The 12,341-nt window shown below is 44.5% G+C and overlaps 2 protein-coding genes across 4 annotated transcripts in view; one reads left to right on the forward strand and one right to left on the reverse strand.

The window, feature by feature from the left end:
• FOXJ2 (forkhead box J2) overlaps window positions 1–2,047 on the forward strand; it is a 27,634-nt gene extending 25,587 nt beyond the window's left edge. For all 3 annotated transcript variants that reach the window (XM_005427403.3, XM_005427404.3, XM_031062287.1), the window contains exon 11: window positions 1–2,047. This exon is cut by the window's left edge and continues 571 nt beyond it. The gene's annotated coding sequence lies outside the window, so the exon portion shown is untranslated.
• An 860-nt stretch (window positions 2,048–2,907) lies between these two features.
• C3AR1 (complement C3a receptor 1) lies at window positions 2,908–9,155 on the reverse strand. Its single transcript, XM_005427405.2, has 2 exons — window positions 9,047–9,155; window positions 2,908–4,561 (listed from the first exon to the last, which is right to left on the reverse strand). Exon 2 carries the CDS (start codon window positions 4,552–4,554, stop codon window positions 3,439–3,441), a length of 1,116 nt encoding a protein of 371 aa, XP_005427462.1. The 5' UTR covers window positions 4,555–4,561; window positions 9,047–9,155; the 3' UTR covers window positions 2,908–3,438.
• Between the last annotated feature and the right edge of the window lie 3,186 nt (window positions 9,156–12,341).

A 12,341-nucleotide genomic window follows, 5' to 3' on the forward strand; every position in this document is an offset into this window, starting at 1 on the left:
ACTGGAGTGAGAGAGCCTAGTGGACCCTGGGAGCCTGTAGTTATGTTGTTTCGTAAATGTTGTAAAGGTCAGGGGGCTGAAGGGACACTGGAGGGGTGATCTTAGCTCTGTGAACTTTGTTGCACCAGCAGGAACAGCAAGAAAATAAGTGGTGTTCCCAAGTACAAAGAGAGGGTAATCCCTGAGGTAGGGAGAGCTGAGCTGAGCTGGGAGGGCAGACCTGAGTTTGGAGAAAGGAGAATGTAGCAGATATGGTATTTCAGCAGAGAAGTTGGGTTTCAGAATGTGGTGCCATCTGTGAAGACTGAGAGATTCTTGAGGGAATCCTGACCCATTTCCTACACTGCCTTTTGCAGTCTCTAGGTGAAGCCTACATACCCATCGGGTAAAAGAAGCAGTCAGGGGTGTCACATGTGATTCAACAAATTCTGTTCCCCAGAGCTTTTCATTTCACCCCACACCCCTTCAAGCCCTTTTTCAAAATATGTAGTGAGGCTCTCCCTTTTATATGCAAATTTGGAAGTTTTCTCTCATCAGTATTTGTCCAATTGTTATTTGATCCTCCATCCCTCATATTTCTTTGGAGGCTGTCCTTGCCTGTGGTTGAGAGTGCCAGCAACAGGAGTCTGGCTGTGTAGGTGCACATCCTCCATCAGCGGTTCCCACTTGGTGAATGGGCTTGTGGTGGGCAGAGTGGGGCTGAACTGGGGGGCTGCTGGCCAAGGGCTGAACCCTCTGGTCAGGGACCGAGAGGCCCCTGCAAGCAGTTTTTGTAAGAGGGGCATTAGGGGAGACAGAGTGAAGCAGGGCAGGGTTTTGAACCAATCAACCAAAGAGTGTAGTATGAAAGGGAGAAGGGTGTCTCAGACCCCTTGCAGTTCAGCTGGGGAGATGATGTTAACCTAGTGTAAATCCTGAAGGATGAGCTTTGTCAGCATGTGCAAATCAGGAAGGTGGGAAAGGTGCAGGAATGGGAGTGAGCATTTAGATGCTTCCTCTCCAAAGGTGTGTCCTGTGTTCCCCTTCTTTCTCGTATGGCTCCGTTCTGTCAAACCTCTTGTTTCTTCTTAATATTTTGTAAAGCCTTCCCCCAGCCCTTATTCCCTATTTACCAGTGAAGGGAACAAATGTGGAAACAGACTATCATGGCTGCTTGACAGACCTGGAGCACAGGAGTAAAGTAATAACCTCTCTTCTGACTGCAGGAAGGTGGGGAACTAGCACTGCTTTTAAAATTTGCTGTAGGGATAAACCAGTTGGAAATTGGATTGTTGTCAGGGAAGCAGACAGGGTCTCATTGCATTGGAAGGGGGGAACAGCACTTTTTTTTCCCTTTTTTTTTAAATTTTTGTTGTTGTTGTTGTTGGTTTTTTTTTTTTTTTTGTTTTAAGTGTGTATTTGGGGGGGAGTTCGTCATTGAGCATTTCCAAGAGAAATGAGGAATCCCAGACAGCTTCAACATGGAGTCAGCCGTTATCTCTGCTGCCTCAGGATGGGAATGATACAGCTTTGGAAGCATGTGTGATAGGTTTCTGTGGAAAGTGGCACCAGCGACAACGAGAGACAACTTATGGCAGGTGCCAGTTGGTGTTTTGCAGTGGACATTACTGAGAGCCGGCCCTGTGGAAGTCTGAAAACACCACCGGAAGAAAAACAAACCAAGATGGCTCCTTCTGCGTATCCAAGTGCTCCTCATTTGCATATTTGCCTCATTTGCGTATTAAGTTGTGCCTCATTTGCATATGTAAATACATGCCGGTCAGTGTGCAAATTAGCCTCGTTCCTCTGCCCCTGAAATCAATGTGTGTTGTTAGTGCGTGGTAAGACATCGATGGGTGGGTGTGGAGCTCTGCAGGTGCGCTGGCACCGGCCTGCAGGCAGGGCAGGGGGGCCAGCCTGGCCCACAGAGGGGTCTTGCAGGCCCCTCCAGCCCAATGTGGCCCCCAGTGTTTGTGTCAGTGGTCAGGGAGAGAGGGGCGTGGTCTCACGAGTTTATTTTTGTGCATGCTTTCTTAATAAAAAGAAAAAGTGAATGTTTATGGTTTAACTGTTTTGGTGCCAGTATTGATTTTTTTCTTTCAGCGGCGCCTGTCAGGATGGCTTGGTTCCCACCTTAGAATTTGGGTGTGGACATGGCTAAATGGACAGCCCACACCTGGATGTTCTTGAGATGGAGACTTATTAGGATTTTAAGAGCTGAAGGTTCTGCCAGCTGGCTGTTCTCAGGGCAGTGAGATCTGAGAGTCTTTCAATTCATGCTCACTAGAAAGGCAGAGTGAAAACTCTAGCGATGCTTAGTGTCTATTTGCTGGCCTTTCTCTTTTAAGGAAGAACTAAGAAAAAAATCAGATTTTAAACTGCTTCTGTAGAATATCTAGTAAATGTATTTCTGCTTTTCAGGAGCAGGGAACATTCAGCTTATGGAACACCTGAAATAGCCTGACTGGATGAAACTTTTTCTGCACTAGAAGGACAAGAAGCACGTCTCTCTTGTAAAGAGAGCTTGATGTGACTGAGCCACAACATGGTCATTCTCCACCTTCTTGGGGTCAGATTGGAGGTTATCACTTCTCAGTTCCAGGGTTTTGCCAAATGGCTGATAGTCCAGCAGTCACCTAATCTGAGTCATCAGTGACTGCAGCTGCTCAAATTCTGTTAATGTACCATCTCAAAATACAGTAGGTACATTTGGATAATCTCAAACTGCTTCCAAAAAGGAAGATTTGGGACTCTGGTGGTGGAGGGAGTGTTGGGGAGACAGCGAGTGTACACGTGCTACTGAACATAGGTACAGCATGTGCATTGACCAGTTACTGCCATACAGTGATGTATGTGCCAGGACAAACAAATAGATTGGGTATCTGCCAGGGCACAAAAGTCAGTTCAATGCTGCTGACTGGGGCAAGTGCTGTTCTACTGCCTGGCTGTAAGGAAATGTAGCAGTACTCTAGGGAATCTCCAGATATTCCTACACAACTCAGACCCCTAGTAGAGTCAGGGGAATGATGTGATAACCTTCTGAGGACCAATATCCCAGTTAGTTTTATCTGCACTTTATCAGAGACAGGAGATGTAGAACACAGACATATGCAAATAAAATAACATTCTTATCTCAACTGAGAGGTTCAGCTACATGATTCCCACCACAAATCTGTAGCCAGCCCTGCTTTCTTAAAATAGTCTGTGTAAGTTAAAATACTGTGTCTTCTGCTTCACCAGTCATCCCTCAGATTATTGCTCTTGGTGCTTCCAACTTCCCATCTTTCTAGTGTAGGATAGAAAGGGAGTTATCTGTCATGAGCTGAATGCTTGCGGTGTCCTGGGTTGGAGCTGCAGATTAATCAAACATACTGGAGCAAAACCACTGGCTAAGCGGAGAGTGATTGATGTGCAGTGCTATAGCTTGTTCCTTCTACAGTGGTGATAGGAAGTCCTGCATTACAAGGTGCTGCTCAGGTTCTTGTCTGCTGAAGTTTGGCTTCTGTGAAGGGTTGAAGATGCGAGTTCCTCACTAAAGGCACTTTCCAAGATTCTTTGCACCGATTGCCATACCTTTGCCCTGAAGTCCCGTCCCACAAAAACATAAAGCAGGGGGTTGATGCAGCTGTTGGCATATGCAAGTGCTGTAGAGAGGTGATCCCACAGGATCAGTGACTCCATCAGCCTTGTTCGAAGGCTAGGTACAACGGAGAGCATCCCAACTACATGGTATGGAGCCCAGCAGATGAAGAATGCCACTACCACGCACACAATTGTTCGCAGTGTCCTGTTGCGTGACTTGTGAAACTGATTTGCATGCGTTCTGAAAACAATGAGGGCGTAGCAAACTGCCATTATGCCAAAGGGCAGCAAAAAGCCAAAGACAGCCCTAGTGATGTTTATTACCACTGAGGCAAGGGGTACAGAATCATTACCTTCATTGATGTCTCCCCACAAGTCACTACCATTGTAGGTTGAGTAGTCCCATAACTCATTTACAGACACATTTACAGATACATTTACAGGATAATCTATGTAATCATCAACTCCAGAATTGTATCCACACTCTGTTTTGCCGTCGTAAGTGCTTGTCTCACGGTAGTAGAAGACAGGGCAGCAGAAAATGAAGGCTAGACCCCAAATGCCACTGCATATTAGCGATATAAATTTCACTGTTCGGTGGTTCTGACACCAGACAGGTTTCATCACCAGGAGGCACCGATCAATGCTGATGGCCACGAGCAGGAAGACACTAGCAAACATGGTGAAGATTATGACTGATGGAATGACTTTGCAGAGGAACCAGCCATAGGGCCAGTGTTCATGAAGGGCCAGGTGCACAATGAAAAATGGCAAGGACAAGCAGCACATGATGTCAGCCACAGCAAGGTTTAGGAACCAGACAGTGTTCACAGACCTTTTCATTTTCAGACCAGCTACCCAGATCACCAATCCATTGCCTGGGATACCTATGATGAAAACGATGGTGAAGATAGCAATGCAGACAATTGATTCTGATGCATAATATACAGCAGCCTGTTCCTGTGAACTGCTGTTGCCCAGGAATTGAGGCATTCTGCAGCTGTAAAACAGAAACTAAATTAGTAGCAATTCACATCCTCGGTTCTCGTTAGCCACGCAAGTGCAGGGCGGGGCTTTGCTCCGGCGAGCAGTGGGGAGATTAAAAGAGGGCTCTAGGGAGCGCGGAGAACGGGAGCAGGCAAATGGGGGCATGGCACGGCAGGGCAAGCAGGCAGGGTCGCAGGTTTCCTCCTGCTAGTGCGGTTTTTAGTTTGTTGTTTGTTGTGTTTTTGTTGGTTGGTTGGTTTGGTTTGGTTTGGTTTGGTTTTTTGAAGAGTGTTTGAGCCTATCAGTGGCTCCAGGGGCCGTTGCAGAAGAAGCCTGCCTGCGGTGTGAACAGGTGAATGACCTCCTTTCACTAGTGGCCGAACTTAGGGAGGAAGTAGAAAGGATGAAGAGTATTAGGGAAAGTGAAAGGGAAATAGATTGGTGGAGTTCTGCTGTTCCATCCTTGAGGGAGGACCACCGCGAGTCAGAGGACTCCCATGCCTCCCACTGTCAGGTAATAGGAGGACACCTGGTGGATGAAGGGGAGTGGAAATGGGTTCCTACTCGGAGAGGTAATAATAAAAATTCCTCCTGACCCCTATCCCTTAGCCAGGTGCCTCTTCATAATAGGTATGAGGCCCTGGATCTAGAGGGTCAGCCAGAGGATGTAGAAGAAAATTATCTGCCCAGTGAGCCTTCCAATTACACTTCATCTGTCCGAGTGGTCACCACCTCCAACATCAAAAAGAAAAGAAGGGTAGCTGTAGTGGGTGACTCTCTTCTGAGGGGAACAGATGGCCCCCTATACCGACTGGACCCATCCTTCAGGGAGTTCTGCTGCCTTCCTAGGGCATGGGTATGGGATATTACTGAGAGACTTCCTGGGCTGATTTGGCCCTCTCATTATTACCCACTGCTGATACTCCAAGCTGGCTGTGATGAGAAAGAAGTGTGTCAGAGCAATTAAAAAGGACTTTAGGGCCCTGGGTCAAGTGGTTGATAGGGCAGGAGCACAGGTCCCTTTGGTGGCAGAGAAAAACAATGAAAGGAATAGGAGAGCTCACACTATCAACAAGTAGTTCAAGGGTTGGTGTCACCAGCAGAATTTTGGGTTCTTTGATCATAGGGCAACTTTTATGGCGCCTGACCTGCTGGAACTGGACGGGCTCCATCTCTCTGTTAAGGGCAGAAGGATTTTAGCTCATGAACTGGTGGAACTCATTGAGACGGCTTTAAACTAGGTTTGAAGGGTGAAGGGGATGCAGCTGGGCTCTCTGGAAGCAGGCCCAAGGGTAGTAAGCCTGAGTTAGGAGTGAAATCAGCAGCCCGGCTGAGGTGCACACAGCACGGGTAACAAACAAGAAGAGCTGGAGGCCATGGTGCAGCAGCAAAGCTATGATGTAATTGCCTTCACAGAAGCATGGTGGGATGACTCACATGGCTGGAGCATTGCACTGGATGGCTACAAGCTCTTCAGGAGAGATGGGAAAGGGAGAAGAGGTGGAGGGGTGGCCCTTTATCTTAGGGAGGCTTTTGATGCCATGGGTATTGAAACTAGCGACAATGAAGTTAAATGCCTATGGGTTAGAATTAGGGGGAAGGCCAGCAAGGCTGACATCCTGCTGGGAGTCTGTTATTGTCCACCCAGCCAGGAAGAAGAGGTGGACAACTTTGTCTATAAGCGGCTGGAGAATGTTTCTGGATCACCAGCCCTTGTTCTTGTAGGTGACTTTAACCTACCAGACATCTGCTGGGAACTTAGTACAGCAGAAAAGAGACAGTTCAGGAAGTTCTTAGAGTGTGTGGAGGACAACTTTGTGTGGCAGCTGCTGAGTGAGCTCACCAGGAGAGGGGCTATGTTAGACCTGCTGTTTGCACGTAGAGATGGGCTCGTGGGAGACGTGGTGGTTGGAAGTAATTTGGGGCAGAGTGATCATGAAATTACAGAGTTCTCAATATTTGGTGAAATAAGGAGGAACATCAATAAGACTCTTACACTGGACTTCCAGAGGGCAGACTTTGGCCTATTTAGGAGACTTATTAAGAGAGTTCCTTGGGAAGCAGCCCTTAAAAACAAAGGAGTCCAGGAAAGGTGGGCCTGCTTCAAAACAGAGATCTTGGGGGCACAGGAAGACATCTTTTTGCCCCTGTGTGGCGAAAGATGAGTCAACCAGGCAAATGTCCAGCCTGGGTGGGCAACGAGGTTTTAAACAAACTTAGGAATAAAAAGGAAGGTCATTCTTCCTCTGTACTTGGCACTGGTGAGGCCACACCTTGAGTGCTGTGTCCATTTCTGGGCCCCTCAGTTTAGGAAGGACGTTGGGACACTTGAGTGCGTCCAGTGGAGGGCAACAAGGCTGGTGAGGGGCTTGGAACACAAGCCCTGTGAGGAACAACTGAGGGAGCTGGGGGTGTTTAGCCTGGAGAAAAGGAGACTCAGAGGTGACCTTATCACTCCCTACAACTTCTGAAAGGTGGCTGTAGTCAGGTGGGGGTTTTCACCAGGCAGCAACTGACAGAATGAGAGGACACAGTCTTAAGCTGCACCAAGGGAAATATAAGAGTGATAAAGTACTGGAATGGTCTGCCTGGGGAGGTGGTGGAGTCACCATCCCTGGATGTGTTTAAAAAAAGACTGGATGTGGCACTCAGTGCCATGGTTGAGTTGAGGTGTTAGGGCATGGGTTGGACTCGATCTTGAAGATCTCTTCCCACCTAGTGATTCTGTGATCCTCCTCCCCAAATTCTTCTCTTAACCTTTACTGAAGCATCCCTGAGTCAGGTGACAGTACAGAGCTGTCAGGATACAAAGGCATTGGCCTACACAAATTTGTTACTAGTGTACCTGTTGCACACTGTCATCATTTTCATAGTGGCTAAACCTTTGAGTAAGCTTGCTATTTAAACAGGGGACGCTATACAGTTATGTTCTCCTGTCTCTATCATCCCTTTGATTTCCATCTGGTTCTTAGTCTCCAAAGTGGAGCTCTCTATTCAGATGGCCATGCTGTCCCCAGGTGTGTTTCCTGGTTGACTTCCTGCTTCAGAAAGGCAAATCAGCATTTTTAGTTCCTCTTTCCTTTAAAATGAGCAATTTCTTCTGGCATAACTGGTGAAGTACATTTAAGTTAAGAAAACAACGTCTATGTTTCTGAAATAACCCTGGTTCACTTTCTGAACATTACAGATTGAACAGACAGGACATAATTCTGTTGGCTAAGTGGTATTTTAGGGAAGTGCCAGTGACCACTTCCTTTTCTTACACGTGTTCCGAGCTGTCTGCTGGTTCCTTGGAAAGCTTATCTTGACCAGGAGAAAGGCAAGACATTAATGGTTTAAGATTCTATGAAAGACAAGAAATGAATGTTTAAGAAGAACAGACAGATATTTACTTGTAGAAATAAAAATACAGAGTAATGTTCTTCAGCCATTTTAGATATGAGCTCTCTTACTGCAAGACAATGAAGATGACCTACGGCATACTTAAGTGAAATTTTAAAACTATGACCATAGTAGAGGAAAAATGTTAATTGCTCAATTATCCTGGACTTAGTAAATTTAGAAAGGAGAAGAAAACCAGAAAAGCTAAGACAGAATTGAGAAAAAAACCACCCCAATCTTCATCCTTTAGGCATTAATAGAATTGTCTATAAAATTCCTGTTAACTAAACCCTTGCTGAATTGATGAAGGCAGTTGTATTACTGAAAGGTCCCAGAAAATGTTACCAAAATGCAAGGAAACTGAATAGGGAAGAGGTGAATACAGCCTGCAGAAGCAACTGAGAAGACATAATAAGACAACCGGCCCTTTTTTAACCTCTGTTACGCCAGTACTTAAATACCAGCCAGAGATTGTTGTATGCAGGACTAAATATAAATATTATTTTTAAAAAATTCAAATCATCAATCTCACTCTTGCACAACATGCAGTCTGAAAGTGGAGTGATGCATAAGTGTTCAAACTGCTTCACTAAGAAGAAAATGAGATAAGCAATAGTAACAAACATTGTCATTTATCAGGTTTTGGTAATATCTGCTAAGAGACTTGTAAGTGAGGGTGACCTGCAAGGAAAGCTATGAAAGACATTACTGGAAGGCTTAACTTAAAGCTGGAGGCTTAATTTAAAATTCTCCCAAGTTTGTTCCATTTCCTGTGGTCTTGCTGATCCATGTAGAAGCAACTTTTAGAGGGACAACTGGCAAACAGTGCTGCAAGAGTTGAACCCTGCTGCCTCCACATATAGCTACAGAAAATGGTATAAAGAGGACAGGGAAACAAGGAATGCTGTAAAATAGTAATGCAAGTCCTACTCCAAAGTAAACTGATGAATCAATTAGAAGATACTGCCCACACTATATTTTCCAGAGTGCTAAAAGGGCTGCAATGTGGTTTGAAAATGGAAGGGGAACTGGAGGAGGGAGAGCGGTTTTCAGGAGTAAAGAATAATAAATGGCAAGTAGATGAGGAAAGCAAAATTCTCCAGTTTATGATACCTACCTGAGTGAAGCAGTTATTTCAGTGTGCTGGAGCAAGTATCATCAGTCCTGTGTCTGGAGTGACTGAAAAAACTCTCACATGACATTTTAGGAACTGCATTTTTTTTTCCTGCATGCATCCTGTGTGTGCCAAGTGTGTTCTTTCACCCTGATAAAATGACTCATTTGAATGTAATTTCAAGCTCTGGATATCATCTGCTCATAAAATAAACAGTCAAACCACAGGAAGTTTCTCAAAACTGTCAAAACAAAATAGTGCTCAAAATAAATATTAATAGATTTATAATCACAAACATATACTTTACTATATTTAGTAAGACAGCTGAATGACATCTTGCCTGCTGACACAGTGTGACCTTTGCTGGAAGTAATTCTAAGTCCAAACCCTGCCATGTTGCTGTGAAATTTCTGGTCTGTTATTGTCTTGTAGCCACTTCCATGTCTTACCAAGTCAGCACGTTCACCTAGCTAATCTCATTTTTACCAAGTCAGCACGTTCACCTAGCTAATCTCATTTCTAGGATTCTTACCAATCCAGATCAGCTTCTGTACCAGCTTGAGACAGTTTGCTTCATCAAATACAGAGCACTGTACTCACCAAACCATGACTGGTCATGACGAAAGGACTTTAACCTGCCTTTTACTTTTCAGGGTATTAAAAGTCTATTTTTAAAAAAGGAACTTAACTGACAAAAAGTTAGAAGTAGTTAACTGAAATGGTGATTTGCACAAAATGTGGCAAGACAATAAAAACAGAAGACTTCCAGGGCAAGGCATTTCTAATGTTTAACAAGGGGGCTTCCCCTCACCTTTCACAATTTGGGAAATCAAGACTGCTAGCAGAAATGACAAAGCCCAGACATACAAGAATCAGTCTCAGTATTTTGGTTTTGGTCTGGAAAATGAACCATGACAGAGCAGACTTCTGCTCCTGAGCGTGTCTGTGAAAGACACAGATGCTGCCTCCAACACAAAACCAGAGAAAGGAAGACAGGCAAGGCTGAGCTGTACCCACAAAGATAGACAGACAGGCTGTCAGCAGCCTGCCAGGAAAATTCCTGTAGCTTCATCTTATTCTCAGCTGCCATCCTGCCAGGGGGACTCCTCGGGCGCAGACAGGCAGTGCTGATAGGAGCTTACTCCTGTGGGCTCCTCTTGGCTGAGGGACACAGAGGTCACCACCACGGGACCTGCCAGTCAAGTCCTGCTTTGCAGGGAGGTCCTTAACCAGTTCTATCCTCTAGGTTAAATGTTCTATTTCAAGATTTCAACCTCTCTGATGAATCCTTTAAAAAAAATGTAATAAATAAATAAAAATTTAAACTTCGGCGGTTATTGGCAGTGCTTTGTATTTTTTTGGTCCAGAGATGCTTGTTTGAACCAAGCTGAAGAATGTTATGTTCTCTGCTGGCTGAGTCTCAATGGAATTGAATGAGAGATGTATTCCTGGCGTTCTGGTGCTGCTTGTGAGTCCTTGCTCACATGCCTTATAATAGTTGGCCCTTTGCCACTCCCTCATCCGAGATGCTCTCCTCCTGCAGGGACCGTAGGAGGGCTGTGGCACGCTGAATGACAGCACTGTGAAGAGGGACGTGAAACTTAATACTGCTAATTGTGAATCACTGAACTTGGAAAAGCAGCCCTAACTATGCACACGGAGGGGCGTACTCCCAGTAAGTTATTAGTGCTCAATGAAAAAATTTAGCAGTCACTGCAGGAAGTTCTAATGAAAAATTAAGTCAATGAGCAACTCTATCCAAAAGATAAATGTAAGTTTCTTCTTGAATTCTGAATGCCGTACTGGTCCTTGATCTTAAAAAGTTATAGAACAAGAAAAAACCATAGAGAATGGTGACTAGACAGCCATGGCTGGGAATGGCTCTGTCTGCATTAACTAATGCTATTTCCTTACTGGGAAAACAAGCAAACAAACAAACAAAACCAAAAGGTCCAAAACCAAAACAAACACTCCCCCAAAAACCAAACCAGACAACCCCAAAACCCCAAACAAAAAACCCAAAACAACAACAAAGAAAAAACCAGCAAAACCAACAAAAAGCTCAAAAAAAACCACAAAAACCCAAACAAAAACCAAAAAAGCAAACCAAAACAAACAAAAAAATCAACCCAAAACCTCAAACATAGTGATGTTTCAGTGATTAGTTTTGCCTCAACACCTCCAGGGATGACGACTCCACCACCCCTCCCTAGGCAGCCCGTTCCAATGCTTGACATGGAATGCCCAGACATGGCTGTGAAAAACACCAATCACTTGTTTTTAGAATTTTAAAAGTTTAATAGTAATAAAATGGTTATAAAAAGAGTAATATAATTAGAGTAATAATATTTTGGACAATTTGAATTAGGACAATATGAGACAATAGAGACAAAGAGTTAAGGACGTCTGGGTACCTTTTTCCGGGCAGCATAAGCCCGAAAAAGGACCCATGTTAACAGAGGATTAACCCTTAAAAACAACAGCCTGTTGCATATTCATACATCTCATACATGATGCATAAATTCCATTCAAACACAGGATTCTGTCTGGTCATCCTCAGCTTCTTCCTTTTAATCCTGACGACGTCTCATGACTGAGCAAGGCGGGAAGAAGTTCGTTTCTTCTGATAAGAGAGCAATAAATTATTTTTCTCTGAAAGATTTAGGTGTCCTGTGGCTGCTATCTGGTGCAAGTACCTCATTCCTTTCTTTAAAAAGTATCTCACATACACAGTTTCTATTTTAACATTGTGTTAAACTAAACTATATTTAACACACTACTTAAAAAAATTAATACAGCCTAACTTTGTAACATAACACATATAATATTAATTTTAATATTTGAGAAAAGCTAATCAAAATATGCATTTTGCATATGGTTCTATGTAATTTTTAAACTTCTCTTATGCCTTTTCTTCCACTTTTCAGAGTAAACACTGGTACTTTTTGAGACTCGGTCACAGGACGCTGCACAGCACTAAACTTTAACACCAGTCTCCTCTGAGAAGCCACCATTAAAAGAGCGATTTGAATGCTGCCAGCCTTATCATTACTGACAAATAAACTAGTATCTACAGCCTTTTTGGGGGAAGACCTACTCCTGAAACTAAGCTTTGCACAGCTGCCATTTCCATCACTTCCAGCAGCAAACCCTGTCGTGCTCTGCGCCGCGTTTCCTTTTTGGCTTGCTCTTTTACCAAAAAAACACCTAATCCCCGCACCACAGAAAGAACACTGGCACTGAATCCTCCAGGGCGGCAGGGAGCAGCCCCGGGGGATGCAGACGAGCAGGCCGATAC

Source organism: Geospiza fortis, unplaced genomic scaffold, assembly GCF_000277835.1.
Source record: "Geospiza fortis unplaced genomic scaffold, GeoFor_1.0 scaffold286, whole genome shotgun sequence".
NCBI lineage: Eukaryota > Metazoa > Chordata > Aves > Passeriformes > Thraupidae > Geospiza > Geospiza fortis.